Source organism: Triturus cristatus, chromosome 10 (genome assembly GCF_964204655.1).
Source record: "Triturus cristatus chromosome 10, aTriCri1.1, whole genome shotgun sequence".
Taxonomy (NCBI): Eukaryota; Metazoa; Chordata; class Amphibia; order Caudata; family Salamandridae; genus Triturus; species Triturus cristatus.
In genome coordinates, this window is record NC_140593.1 from 986,565,617 (window position 1) to 986,580,715 (window position 15,099).

At 44.4% G+C, this 15,099-nt stretch overlaps 1 protein-coding gene across 4 annotated transcripts in view; it reads left to right on the top strand.

Moving 5' to 3' along the window:
* Positions 1 to 15,099, top strand: part of MPRIP (myosin phosphatase Rho interacting protein) — a 753,461-nt gene that overhangs the window by 492,259 nt on the left and 246,103 nt on the right. For all 4 annotated transcript variants that reach the window (XM_085628921.1, XM_085628923.1, XM_085628922.1 and 1 more), the window contains exon 13: positions 3,860 to 3,969. In XM_085628921.1, the coding sequence (XP_085485047.1) occupies positions 3,860 to 3,969 (110 nt within the window). The remainder of the gene's footprint in view (positions 1 to 3,859; positions 3,970 to 15,099) is intronic.

Sequence of the window (15,099 nt, forward strand, 5' to 3'; positions counted from 1 at the left end):
CTATTGAAGCCCCTTCAGAGAAAACCATTGAAATGGCCATTAAGGATATGCGTTCCTCTGGAGCTATGGGGCCCGATGAACTTCCCATTTCGATACTAAAGTTAGACCCTGTTTTATGGAGTAAGATTCTTTTTCCTTTATTTAGAGCTTGCTTTTCCCGTAAGATTGTGCCATCCTCTTGGAAGGGGAGCATTTTGGTTCCCCTGTTCAAGAAGGGCGATAGGAATAACCCAATGAACTATCGTCAGATAGCCCTTCTTGATGCTATTGGAAAAGTTTTTTCAAAATGCCTTCTAGCACTAATTACTGATTGAGTCGAGGCGAACCAGATTTTACCTCTTGAACAAGCGGGCTTCCGCAAAGGGCATAGTACTTTGGATAACCTTACAGCCCTGCAGGTTATCCTGGATAAATATGTAAGAGTTCGGGGCGGAGGAGTCTATGCGGCTTTTATTGATTTCTCCACAGCATTTGACAAAGTGGATCGTCCTTTGCTGTGGAGAAAGCTAGCTATATTAGGTATGCCCTCTCTTCTATTAGACCTAGTACGATCTCTACATTCGGACACTTGGTGTCGAGTGTTACAGGGTGGAGAAAGGGGCCTCTCGCGGGCTATTCCCTCCACTAATGGTTTAAAACAAGGTTGTCTTCTGGCTCCTCTGCTGTTCTCCCTGTATATTGCTGATCTTCCAACTTCACTTGCATCTTGTGTTGGCATAGCCCCGGTAGTGGGGGGTTATCCTATAGCCTGCCTTTTATACGCTGACGATATTTTAATCCTAGATCTAACTCCTAAAGGTTTAGCTAATCGTCTGCAGGCTTTACATGATTTTGCTGAGTCCCACTTCTTGAGGATAAATGCCTCAAAAAGTAAAATTATGTGCATTACAGGGAGGAAAAAATCTAAATCTGAGAATTATGGCTGGTCAGTAGGTGGGCAGAAATTGGAAGTGGTTAAATCATATACCTTTTTAGGAAGAATAGTTTCTGCAAACCTGAGTGAGAGGCAGCACATTGATAACAACTCTCGTAAAGCCCTGTCTCAAGGCAAAAGCTTGAGTGCTCTTTATTCCGCCACAGGTAGAAGACACTTTGCTTTTTTACTAGAGGTTTATAAGGCAAAAATCCCTTCAACCCTCCTATATGGAATAGAATTGGTCGATTTAAAACACTGGGGCTTTCTTCATATGATTGAAGGAAAATTATTAAGGTCTTTAACCACTCTGAATTCTGCTTGCTCTACAGTTGCTCTTAGACTTGAATTCGGTCTGCGTAGCAGTTGGGTACAGGGCCTGTCTGCATTAGTACGTTGGGTCGCCAGCCTCGCTAGAGGAGAAATGGGGACTCTGAGATCCCTTCTCAAGAGAGAATTATTGGGAAGTTTTAAAGAGCACTCTCAAATTGTTAGGAATTTCAGAAAGGCTGTGGCAGTTCTTGAATTAGATGAGAGTTCTATTTTTACTATTTCTCCTTCCCAACTAAAATCCCTTTTGAAACAGGCTTCCTGGACTCTTTGCTTCATGCGGGACAAAGAATCCATGACAGCTAAGAAGCGAAGCGTCCTTCTGTTTAACACATATTCAAGGAAGCTTGCTCAACCTTACGTATTTTGGAATTTATCACACGGCATTCGAAGATTTTGGTTTCTTTTGAGGCAAGATCTATTGCCGCTTAATTCTCTCTTGGCTAAATGGTATGGGTCTTCCCCCCTATGTAATTTTTGTAATATGTCTGCACAGGATTGTACTCATGTATTGTGTATTTGTCCTGCATTGCGTTCACTTCGTTTAAAGTGGCTAAGATCAATTTCTTGATGCGAATTCTTTTTTAAAGGCTTTATATACTCCTCCCAATGAAATGTTTTGCTTCAATATTTTTAACTTTTTTAAAGGTTTTTTAGATATTTATTGATGAAATAAGGAGGACTGTGTCGTAGTATGTCCTTTTTAATGGAGAGTGTTGTAATTGTTTACTTTTTTCTTCTTATGACGGAATATGTACATGTATTTTGTGTATTTTGTTTGTGTGGCCCTCTTCGGAGTGCCAAAACATAATAAATAAATAAAAAATAAAAAAAAATACTGCTGAAGACTCCGCTTAGCAGAAGTAGAATTTTCCTGCTGCCTCTATCGACCTTGCTTTCTTTCTGGGGTAGCTGTGTACGCATTAGCCACATTGCTGCCATGCACATATGTTATAAAAGGCACTCATGCATGAAGGACTCGGATGACTGCTATTTGGCTGTCTTTCCCTACCTTGGTTTCTTTCTGGGCTTGCTAGAAAAGCCATAGTGCCTGGTAACCCTATATGGTCTCTGCCACATTTCTGCCATGCACAGGTTTTAAAGGTCCCCGTGCGTGAAGGAATGGTGTCACTGCTACTCTGCTGATGAAGCTTGTATTTATTCTTCTTTGCAAATTTCTGTTGGCTTTATCATGATGAGAGTTCCATGCCTGCTCTATCACATCTTTATATTCTTTTTTTATAGTCCTTGGCCCTCAGCCAAGACAACTAGGCAACAAGTAGTTGTTTTTTTTTTTGTTTTTTTTAATTATAATTCGATTTTGTTATGGATAGTAAGAAGCACCTCTTCAAAGCCTAAGATGTATGGCATGACCATGCATTTGATTGAAGGATCTGGCAAGAGGTCAGAAGGGAGTCCTTCTGGTCTAGGTGAATTTCACAAGGGGCATTTGGGGTGAATTTTAAGACTAGAGACAAAGTAGCTAGTGATAAAATGGCACACACTGCGGCCATTGTCAGATGTACAGGGCATCTTTGAAGAAAGACAAGTCCAACAGCATTTCAGACTGAAAGCTTCTTGCTGCCGAATTTCACGAGGCTTCTCCTTATTGTATTTATCCTAAATATTTTGCTTCTCGTTGTTGTTTTAAATGCACATGAAAAGGTACCTTTTTCTGACTGTGCAACTAGCCTGCTTTGTACTGCCATGCTCCAGTGACCTGCTAGCTAACTCATCAACCTCCTGGAAGATAATATCAAAGGAAGTGAACTGTCCATCACAAACCCACATTTCTGTAGCTTTGTAGCCCGCTACAGGGAGCTATATCAGTTGATAAGGGCCCTGAACCTGAGTTACAGGCCCGAAATTCAGGTGAGGGGTTATAACAAGGCAGAGTGCTTTTAACCACCGGGATAGCCTGGGGCAGAAGGGCTACAAAAGGCTGGTAGAAAATTCCACCCACTGATGGTCGAATGCTCTAAATTAAAAAGGGAGAAACGGAAGACAAACGGCAGAATGTTGGAGCAGAAGGCCATTATAAGCCCTAAGCCACTTAAATGTCTTCACTAGAGCTCCCAACGTGCTAATGTTCTAGTAACACTTAGTTCACCTTTGCAGAGATTTACAAATATTGTGTTAGAGTGACCCACAGCAAGAAACTAACAATCAGAAAGTTGTTTATGGTGTTGGTGCTGGGGATGCAAACCTTGAACCTTAGCTACACTTACAGCTGTTGATGCCATTTATCCCTCCTCAAATCTCTGTTTAGGATGCCTAGAACTGCTTTTGTTTCATGTTTTCACGATATGACATCAGTCATTTCTGTAGTACTAAACTAGGTAGTCACAAAGTTGAAAAGTTAATGATCCTAAGGATACAGTGCCAGCTTTAAAAAAAAATTGTATGCTGTAATCTTATGAACATTTGCCAGAGATGTCAATGTAATGTCAACGTTGCTGCAGTTTGATTCTAATAAAATGTGTTTGCAAAAAAAAAACTCTGTAATCAGCTACAGTTACAAAGTGTGTTCTGAACGCTTTTTTTTTTATAGGGAAAGGAGCATATATTAATTCTGCATAATAAGCAAATATGTGATTTTTGTTGTTGTTAACACAGACAAAAGAGGGTGAATTTACTCTATCGGCTATGACATCAGGGATTAGAAGAAACTGGATCCAGACCATAATGAAACATGTACGACCCACTCCTGCTCCTGATGTGACTAGGTAAGCCACCAGCACTAACTAGTAAATTGTTTAACTGATCCCACTAAGTTGGTTTCTTAAAGTGGCACTTTCGTCACTATGGTTAATTCTTCCTTCTCAGCTGTTTTTTATTTGGCCTATTACTTTTTTCTTCTGTACTATTGTATTATCCTATTTAGTTGATGTTTTTTGATAGTGTTCATACCTAGACAGTAAACTGATAATAAAGGAACATTTCCTTCTATTACGGATCCACTCAACATTTAAATATTTGAGTACTTGGAGTCCCCCAAGCCTCTGGGTTGCATTTTGGTGCACTTAAATAAAATCTGAGGTAATTTTGTCTGATAGAGACTTCTTGCCGCAGATTCCTTACCATTTAATTATACCTAGGCATCATACTGGATTTGGAAATTTTTCGTGAGCAGTACCACTGTGTGCCGATAGGTGCTGTCGTTCAGCTCCGCGTGTCCTCACCCGCGCAGGAAGTGACATGCACAATGCCTATGTAGGCGCCACCCCAGAGCACTGACATCGGTGCTTTTCTTTCTGTGTCAGTCAGTGCAGATCCGGAGAGAACTACCTATTCTTTTTTGTGATATCTTCTCCTGGTGTAGCAGGGATATCCATTAGAAAGGCTGTCTTCAAGGCCTGTAGCGCCTGTCCTCAACACAAGTCAGTGACGGACCCACATCTTGTTTGCCTCTGGTGCCTGGAGTGCAACCACGATGTGAAGACCTGCGCCTATTGCCGCTCCATGTACCCCAAGGCCTTGAGGGAGCGGTCCCCCAAGCTCCTTGCTGCTCGATGGGAAACGCCACAACGGTCTCAATCCCTGTTGAGAGTAAGGTGCCGGGATCGGCTGCGGAGCCCAAACATCTCGTCACACTCAAAGAAGTCCGGGCCAGTGGCAGTCAAGACTAATGTCTAGACAGAGGGGCTTCAGCCGGTAGTGACCCCCTCAGAACTACTTCTCTAAATTTAAAGAAGCCCTCAAGATAGTCCTGCTTGGGACTTGGTCCAAGCCCAGTACAGGGGCTTCTGTGACCAAGATTATTACCCGCTGCCATTTCGCCACCCAGGGTACCCCCAGTTCCTCTCACAACACCCTACCCCAGACAGCTTGATTGTTCAAGCCTCTACTACCTGTGTACATCCTGCTGTGATCCCTGCCACCCAGCTGGATAGGGAATCCAAGAGGCTGGACATCTAAAGCAAGAGAATGTTTTCTTCCACAGCCTGGCACTGCGATCTGAGAAGATTGAGTGCCTTTTGGGCCATTATCCTCTGCTTTATGGGATTTAGTTGCGCAGGTGCTGCCCATGGTTTTGCAACAAGAGGAGTATGGGCCAGAGCCTGTTTTGTTTCTGCGTATTAAATTGGCGCTAGACCAAACGTGTTACTTTTATTTGATCTGGTACTTTATTTATAACTTTGTTTTAAATCTTTTTTTTAAATAAAAGGATTCTTTGTTTCATGTTTAAAGCAGAAAGAAGACAATGGTGTCTATATACAGAGTGTACATATACTTTACAAAAGAGTTTACAAAAAATGTAACAGTAAATTCGACGACAATTTTGTGTTTTGAGTATACAATCCAATAAATAAACCAGTGATGTAAAAGAATTCAAACTAGATTATCCTAATATAATCATATTTAACATATCAATATTTTTTCATCAATTGTCAAGTGGTGCTATATATATCAACATCTTAATTAGAAACCTAGCAAAGAGAGAGGAAAAAATGCAGGGCAAATATTGATATTAAGTACATAGAATTCTTATGTCCTGACAGAAAAATTAAATTCAAAATTCCTCCATGTTTATATCATAATTGACAATAAAGCCGACTCGTTTCATGCCTCTTATACTCAATATACGGACTCTCATCAGGGCTCTTGATTTGCAACAACAATGAGGGTTTCTGGGCAATGGTGTGTTTTTTTTCATTAAATCTTCTTTCCCTTTTTCTTTCAACCCGGGGAAATTTTAGATTAAAGCGTCCTTGCTTGTAGAATATTCCGTGAATTGACTCTGAGGGCTTTAAATTAGCTTGGTGAAACCTTCATTCTTAAAGCTTGCTGGAAACTCTTTAACAAGCTGTGTTTGTAGCGCGGTGAACTCTTCGTGTATAATTCACTCGCGCTATGTTTATTAGCGGGCTGAAAACGAAACAAAGCGGTAACGCTTAGTTTTGTACAGGCATGTTTCAATAGTGGTGCATTTCAGAAAGGAGCTTTAGGTTATCTGATGCGCGAAGCTCGAATAAAAGGCACACAGATGATAGATGGAATGCAGAGCAAATCAAACATTCTCCCCCAGTCAATAGATCTGGGTTAAATCCATTGTTCTTTTGCTCACCATGCCACCCCAGTTTAGATCCAGCCATAAGCATATCAGTCTTGACCTTGTGCCTCATGGGAACAGTCCAGACCAAACTGCCAAGCCAGTTCCTCCCTGGACCGGAAACAATCATCCTGGGACCAGTTTTGGGGCATCACCCCTCACCAGCCAGGCTAGCTTGAATCCAATGGCACAGTGAGCCCGGGACCCACATCTGGGCATACCCGGCACACTTAGGGCTAGAAAGCAAAAGACACACAGATGATGGATGCAATGCAGAGCAAAGCAAACATTCTCCCCCAGTCAATAGATTCGGGTTAAATCCATTGTTCTTTTGCTTACCATGCCACCCCAGTTTAGTCCCAGCCATATGCAAATCAGTCTTGACCCTGTGCCTCATGGGAACAGTCCAGACCCGGCTGGACTGTTCCCATAGGGAATAGGGTCTAGACTGATTTGCTTATGGCTGGGTTCAAACTGGAATGGCATGGGGAGCAAAAAAACAATGGATTTAAGCCCAGATCTCTGTACTGGGGTGAATGTATGACATTGTTCTGCTTTCTGTCCATCAATTGTTCTTTTTGCACAGGTAGGACAGAGGCATTCATAGTAACCTAGACCTGCACCCTCTCAAATTGTTACTCAGGATGGTGAGGTTCAAAATATTCACACTTGCTCAAGTCTTCTTTGCCCTGGACCCGGTAGGCTGGATGGTAGCAGGACACATACTTCCACATTCCCGTCCTGCCTGCCCACAGGTTTCACCTGCAGTTCACAGTGAGTCACAAGCACTTTCAGTTTGACGTGCTTCCTTTTGCCCTCACCAGCGCCCCTCGAGTGTTCATCAAGGTAATTGCTGTGGATGCAACTCATCTGCGGAGATCAGGGGTGCCAGTCTTCCCCTATCTCGACCACTGGCTGTTCAAAGTAGGCTCTTTCCAGGCAGGGTTTTTTTTCAGTTCACAATACTTAGGCACAGTGCCTGTTAGGAGATATTTAGGAATCCTTGGCCCTGAGGAATGCCCAGACCCGTTAGGGCTATCTAATGAGAACTGAAACACCTTGGCCTAGCCATTGAGATGGTACAAGCCATCGTGTCTCACTAACTATCCCACTTGTTTTTAACCTTTCCTGTGGTCCCCATTTAATAAAGGCTACCTGCCGGGGAACTGTAAGGTATTTTTAATTAAAGAATCTGGATCCCTTTCTTATCCAGTAGCTTTTTTTATCTAAGAACTTCCTTCTGCGCCGAATCCATCAGGAGGTCGAGTCCGCCATAGTTGCACTGTCCTACCAGGGTAGGGAGAGGTTGCTGATGATGAAGCATGACACAATTATGTGTTTGAGGCTTCCTGTTCCATAAGGATGACCTTCCCTTCGCTCTTGGACAGAAATTCTGTGATCGTCCAAGTTGGTATTTCATCTATCCTGTTCCAAGGTGGCAATACATAATCAGGTATGTCACCTATAGCTGCTGCACCTATTTGTGTTAGTCGAAGTATATATTTAGTCTTTCTTGAATAGGTAGGTAGTTTACTTGTTTTCCTTTTTGATTTGATCCGGTCTTGAATAGTAGGAAAGCACCTCTCAGCATCTTGGGTATAAGGAGTGACTTGCAGTGAAGGGTCGTGGATGGAGATCAAAAGAGAGACCACCTGGTTCATGTGAAATCAAAAGGAACATTTGGGAGGAATTTTAGGTTTTTACTCATTACCACTGTATATAAAAATATGCTATTAGGTTGTCTAAGTACTTTGAGCATGACCTGACTGATGTGAAAACGTGAATTAACACATTGTTGCAGGAGCCATATTTTCAAAAGGATGTGTCACTACCTTTTGGTTGTAGGATATTAATTTCAACATAAGGGGTTTGTGAATTAAAGGAAAGTTCTTAATAGCACCTTCAACTCTTTAAATGTGTTTGAAAGCAACCCAGGATTTGCATTTTGTATTGACCCTGCAACTTAGTTAACAGTTAAAGATAAAGGTTTACAGATACGAGTCTGCTAGTTTCAAGTTAGTATTGATCATCTTATCAAGAAACAAGGAAGTATGGATAAGGCTTCTTTATATTTCTTAGAAACGTAGGGGTCGATAATGTAGTATCCTTTGTATTTATTTTTACAGTTGCATGGCATAGTTGAAAGACTTTCTAAATTGAAGCTTAAAAGATGCATCCCTGTCTTAGTTAGATGTATGAGATGTGTGAGATTTACAGTCTAAAGGTGAGAATTGGCTGTCATGAACACAAGTTGCAGAGCTTATCGGGAAGAATCCAGTCTGTATGCTGAGAGGAAACCATGTGTTGTCCGACCTCTTGACAATTTTAGTAAGTTTATTTCAGGTCTCAAAGGATGAGGAAACGTTTCCAGATAAACATTGCTAACTATTTTGTGCTTAGTTGGACGATGGCCAGAAAGTTCATAGAAGCTAATCTTGCCTGACATGTTTGTCTGCACTCCCATTTCAGTGGTCAAATCACTGTTGTTCTTGTCTTGAATTAAGCTTGTACAAAATATATTTTCCGGGCCCCAGCCAGTCACAATATGTTTTTATTAAAAGCGCCAACAATATAAAGAGTTTAATTGATTCTTGAAACAATGCAATGGCTTGTCTTATGGGTAGGGGAGGACATGACAAGTTGCATTCTGCATGTGTGCAGCCACCAGAGTGCAGCACTTGGTTGAAGTTCCCCCTTTCCTTTGCAAAGGTTATCCGTATCACATTAGCCACTACGTGCTCCGAAAAGCAGCTTTCCTTGTTGAAGTAACAGTACTAGGTGTTAAGGCCTATTCTCTTTGGAACACCAGTCTAAGCCCCTTAACTACCACTAAAGCTTCAGTTGAGAATACTGCATATTTATAAATGTTTACATAGATCTTGAGGCCATGGTGTACTCCAGCCGTTCTGCATATCAGTTTGCTTTTGGCTTCCACAGCATCCTAACAGGGTCATTGCTTCAAAACAGTGGTGCCCTTCACTATTGAGGTTATGAATGCTGGCCCAGTGACAATGCATGAAGTGAGCAAGGCCCACCTTAGCGACCTATTATAGGAGGAAGAAAAGATACATAATTTTAACTGTAACAGTTGCTGCTTTAGCTATACTACAGCAGCAGCCGCAGTCTAAAGCACGTGGGTTTCCCACAAAAACTCACAGAACAACAAACTGGGGACATTGCTGCAGAATTCACAAAACAAATACTAATGGGACATGAGTCAGATATAACATAAAGATGTTGGATCCTGGAGATTGAGCACAAATTTGTTTGTTCTGTGATTTCATATTTTCTGCACTTTCTCTTTCTTACTATTTCCACTAAGGGTGGCTGGAAAACTATTCTGCTGTGCATGCAGTCATTGTTCCTCTGCTCACTCCCTGGAGCAATGTTTTGGCTTTACCTCATGAATAATAGCTTAAGTACCTCAGAAAAGTGATCCCGGTGAAAAATTACGCACTCTTGTACTCTGGAAACATAAAAAATACTCTGATGCAGAGTTGAGCTATTTTGCAACCTCCTTCTTATGGTTACAGAGATGGCTCTACTGAGCTGTAACTTATCTGTGTCTCTCTTTGATGGCAGGACTTTAATGTCACTTGAGAGAACAGCTATGTGCACAGGCCTATATCAACACATCCCAGTAAACTCTAAAGACATGAGTACTTGAAGCTATTACTTGTAGCTACTTGTAAGTTCCTTCACTTGCAAGAAGTTACCTTGTGCTATGTTTTACTGTTACTCACCCAGAGACAGTGTATGTGAACTGCAAGTAACTGAGTTATGATTGTCTGTAACTTGTTTTTACTCTTCAGACTATTACTTTTGTTTTATGAATGTATTAGCAATAGTAAACGCCATATAAATGTTGATTTTATGCCATGCCAAAGAAAAAGGATGCATGAATGGTGTTAAAAGTGGTGGATACAATGTCCGTGGTATGCTGTTGGGGTCCAAAGAGTAGACTCTAGGAAAGCAAGCGGGACTTGCAAACATGCTTGCTCTACGTATCTCGTTGGTAAAAACAAGATCCTTAAAAAGCCACAAAATACAGCATTTGCTCGGCGGGATTGAGGACTTTCTCTGGGAATGTTAAAACTTGGATGTTTCTACAGTTTAAATGCATGTGAGGATTGTGGACAATAAATACAATTTTTGAGAAAACTTAAGGCTGATATCACTGGCCGTGAAGAAGAGTTCCACAGCTGGTTGACCATATATCAAACCTTGAGATTCTGGAGAATTCCGATCTTCAGCCACGTTTTTTGTGTGGAATAGTATGTGGTTTATGGTGAGGAGTAACATTGTTATCTGGAATGAAAAATGTCCTAGCTATCATACGGAAAGTTTAAATTCTATTAAGGACTCGGAGGCGAGGATTAGGCTTTATCTTTCTCGCTTTATTTCTCACAGCACCCTTTAGAAATATATGCAGCATTAACAAACTACATTCCCATCAGACATTGGGAAAGGAACAAACAGTAAGTGTCCAATCAGATTCACGTCTCAACTTTAACTGCTCCTGTAGACACTCTGTAATCCTCGTTCTTTCTGCGAACATCTCATATTGCTCTTCGAATTTGTTTTGTTTGGTGTTCTCGGATACTAAGAAGAATTTAAACATTGACATCACAACCACTTTTGACTGACCCATAAATGTCAAACTAGTATAATACAGTGTCAAGACCCAGAGATACAGGTATATCAAGGAAAGGCAACCAACAGCAAAGAATGTGCATCAAAGAACCACCGTATAGCCACACATCCATAATATAGAAGTAAAATACCATCTGTACTGGGTGGGAATATGCGGCATACGCCAAAGGGCAGGCTGATCCTCGCCTCTGAGTCCTTAATAGAATTGAAACTTTCCATTACGATAGCTAGGACATTTTTCATTCTATGTCAGGAATGGAGATAAGAATTAGGCTAGTTAAAAGCTTCTCCACTACCAGGGATGCCAGATGACTGGTTTGAAGTAGAAAGTCTTAAAAGTAGAGTCTGAGGACCAATCTGCAGCATAAAGGATGTCCTCCAAACGGGCACCAAGGGAGAACGCTTTAACAGCCATAGCCCCTCTCACAAAATGTGCCCCGAATTGGGGAAACGTTGATTCCCGCTTCTTGCTTGGTCCACCGGACCCACCTGGCAAAGGTAGGGGAAGACACCACCCTAGGTGGTCTGTTAAGGGCAATAAGCACCTGGTTCGAGGCATGTGGGCTGCTGAATTCATATCTGTGCATAGATCGCCGCCTAGTGTTGGGTCCGGATGATTGCACATTGTTGTCCTGGAAGAGTCTTCGAAGTATCCTGAGATGGGTGACTCCTCCCCTGGACCACAGTGCGCATGGGCATCCTCTCCATCCCCAGATTGTTTTTTTCCGCCATTGGGTTCGGATGCAACTATCTTAGCTCAACTTCGGAATACTTAGTTTTAGGCCAAAAGGCCTATAGTTTTCGTCGGTACAGTTACCGTTCGGTGTCGACTACTAGTTCTAGTGCTCCACACCCTCTTCAAAATTTCGGACCGAATTGGTCCAAACTTCGACGCTCGATCGACGATGGAATCGAGAACTCCGTTCAAGAGGTGTCCGTTGTGCCACGCCAAGTACCCTCACATCGACGTCCACCCGGTCTGTAACAAATGTCTCTCGCCGGATCACGACGAATCGAAATGCATGGCCTGCGCGCGGTTCCGATCCAAGAAAACTCTACGGAACCGACGGGCAGCGAGGCTCGAGGCGCAGCAGGCAGCGCCCGCACCCACCAACCTATTCAGCACCGAGGACGCCGAGAGCGTGGAAGAAATTCTATCTAGCTCCGCTTCAGAGCATGGTTCCCGATCGGACGAAGATGACGAACAGCTCTTTCGACGTGAAGAAGCCGTCGACGAGGTAGGGGACTTCGACTAAGCCTATGGGGCTGAAGAAGACAGCTCTCCCGAGGAGCTAGGCCTATCCGTCGAAACGGAGGCCGAAATTAGTCGTCAGGCTCCGGTCGAGGGATCGCCTTCGGGCCTTACCCAAGACCTAATCCATGGTTCCTCGGCCCCGCCTTCCGGCCCGGCATCGGACACTATACAAGAGCCAATATTACCCAAGACGACCGGGTTGTTCAACCCTGCCACATCCATCGCTCCAGTCCCTTCAAAATCGAAAGCGAAACTGGTGGTGGTCGGATCAAAGGCGTCGAAACAGTCCACTGCCCCGGCACCGACGCCGAAGAAAGTCGTCGGCTCCGAACGCGTACAGAAAGACTTCGGCGCCTAGCTCACCGCAGCAGACGCGGTCGACACACAAAAGAAGCGCGCCCTCGGGCACCACAAGGCACCGACACCTTCGGCGCCGACACCGAAGCCTGCAACCTCCGCAGTCAAAATGGCCGCCTCGGCTGCGTCGACGCCTAAAGCACCGATGCCGAAGAAGTCCTCGACTACGTCGACTATCGATGCATCCCTTCAAACCAGTGACCCCCTTCCGACAAAAAAGTCGGGGTCGGCCTCCACGCCTACTACCAAGATGCCCACCAAACCACCATCTCAGTTTGCTGTGCAACAGGTCTCTGCATCTCTACAACGTATCTGGGACCGAGCAGCCCTCCACGCTACCTCGGGTCCCCACACTACCTCACCCTGTAGAGCGCACTCGGAGCCCACCAACATTACCTTTGGGCTGCCGCCGACATCGGCACCGAAACTCTTTCAAATTCGGACACGTGTCCTCCACACACAGTCCACCACCTCTGGCCTAACAGAACAAGACTCTTCAGGGCCACAATTTATCGACGCCGACACTGGCAGGCTCATGCTCCACAAGCGCAAAATCACGCCAGTCAGGGAAGAGGTGCCATACAAAATTCCCTTCAAACGCAAGCTACCGGCAGAGCAGGAACCAGTGCTACAAGAACACTTCCATCCCCTCCAGCTGGATCCGCAGTCCTTTTCTCCTACCCCTTCTGAATCGGACCCGATGCAGGAATATGGTGGGGATGATACCATCTACCCCGGGGACGCAGATCCCGATGAAACGCAAGATCCTGATCAGGCATGGGATGACCCCACAGACCAAGGTGTCACGCCACATACTCAGGATGCGCAACTCTACAACATTAAAACGTCTCCTACAGAGGACACGGCCGCATTTAATGCCCTTATCGAACGGGCTGCTGCTCATCATGGGGTGGAGCTACATTCTGACGCCATCGAGGAGGACTTCCTGCTTGACACTTTCACATCTTCAGAAAGGACTGTCAAGACTCTGCCCATGCTTAAAGGGGTTCTCAAGCCTGCCAAAGACATTTTCAAGGACACCACAAGAGCCCGGGTGTTAAACCCCAGGATTGAAAAGAAATATAAGCCGGCACCTGGTGACCCTAAATACATTAGGGGTCAGTTGCCATTAGACTCAATGGTGGTTGCCAACGCTCGTAAAAGAGCCCACTCACAGACAACTGGTGATGCTCCTCCCCCAGACAAAGAGTCAAAGGTCCTTGAAACATCGGGCAAACGTGTTGCAGCGCAAGCAGCCAATATCCTGCGCATTGCCAATACACAGGCACTCCTGGCACGTTATGACAGGTCACATTATGACACGCTAGAGTCACTGCTCCAACACCTACCGGAGGAGTATAAAGAGTCAGCCGAACTCCTCATTAGAGAAGGACAACTCCTCACTAATGCGTCCATAAAATGCGCCCTAGACGCAGCTGACACAGCGGCCAGGGCAATAAACACAAGTGTCATGCTGCGACGCCATGCCTGGTTACGCATCTCAGGCTTCAAACCCGAGATCCAAAACAATATCCTCAACTTACCGGTTAACCCGGAATTTTTATTTGGCCCAGACGTTGACACTACCCTAGAGAAAATAAAAAAGGACACCGATACTGCCAAATCTATGGGGGCGCTACAAACCCAACAATTTCGTAGTAGCTCCTTTCGTCGCACTGGAAATAGGGGAACGTCAAGGGGTCAGGGGTCACAACAACAGTATGCTAAAGGTGGCACAAAACCACCTACGACAAAAACAACAGGGGTGGATATCGTGGATCCAGCACCAAGGGCAGGGGACATGGATATGGCAACACCAGGTCCTCCCCAAAAAACAAACAGTGACGCCCTCTCCCTACCCCCCGACCACTTAACACCTGTCGGGGGACGACTCCAGCTGTTCCTGCCCGCATGGAAGAACATCACCACGGACAGGTGGGTCAGGGACATCATTCAACATGGGTACTGTCTAGAACTAACCTCCACTCCACCAAAGCACCGTCCTATGTCAGCCGAACACTTAGATTTACTTCAGCAAGAAGTGCTTGTTATGCTCGCAAAAGGAGCCATAGAAGTAGTGCCCATCGCCCAGCAGGGCACAGGGGTGTACTCTCTGTACTTCTTGATCCCAAAAAAGGACGGCTCGCTCAGACCTATCCTAGACCTGCGACCCCTAAACCTATATATACTATCGGAGCATTTCCATATGCTCACCCTCCAACAGGTTCTCCCACTACTCAGTCAGGGGGATTTCCTAGCTACGCTAGACCTGAAGGATGCATACTTCCACATACCAATACACCCTTCACACAGAAAATACCTCCGATTCACCATTCAAGGGAATCACTATCAGTTCAAAGTTCTCCCCTTCGGAGTAACAACAGCACCCAGGGTCTTTACCAAGTGCCTGTCGACAGTGGCCGCGCATCTGCGAAGGCAAAATATTCACGTCTTCCCTTATTTGGACGACTGGCTAGTTCAGGCCAAGTCAGCACAACAATGTGCCACCCACATGTCCCACACCATTCACCTTCTTCA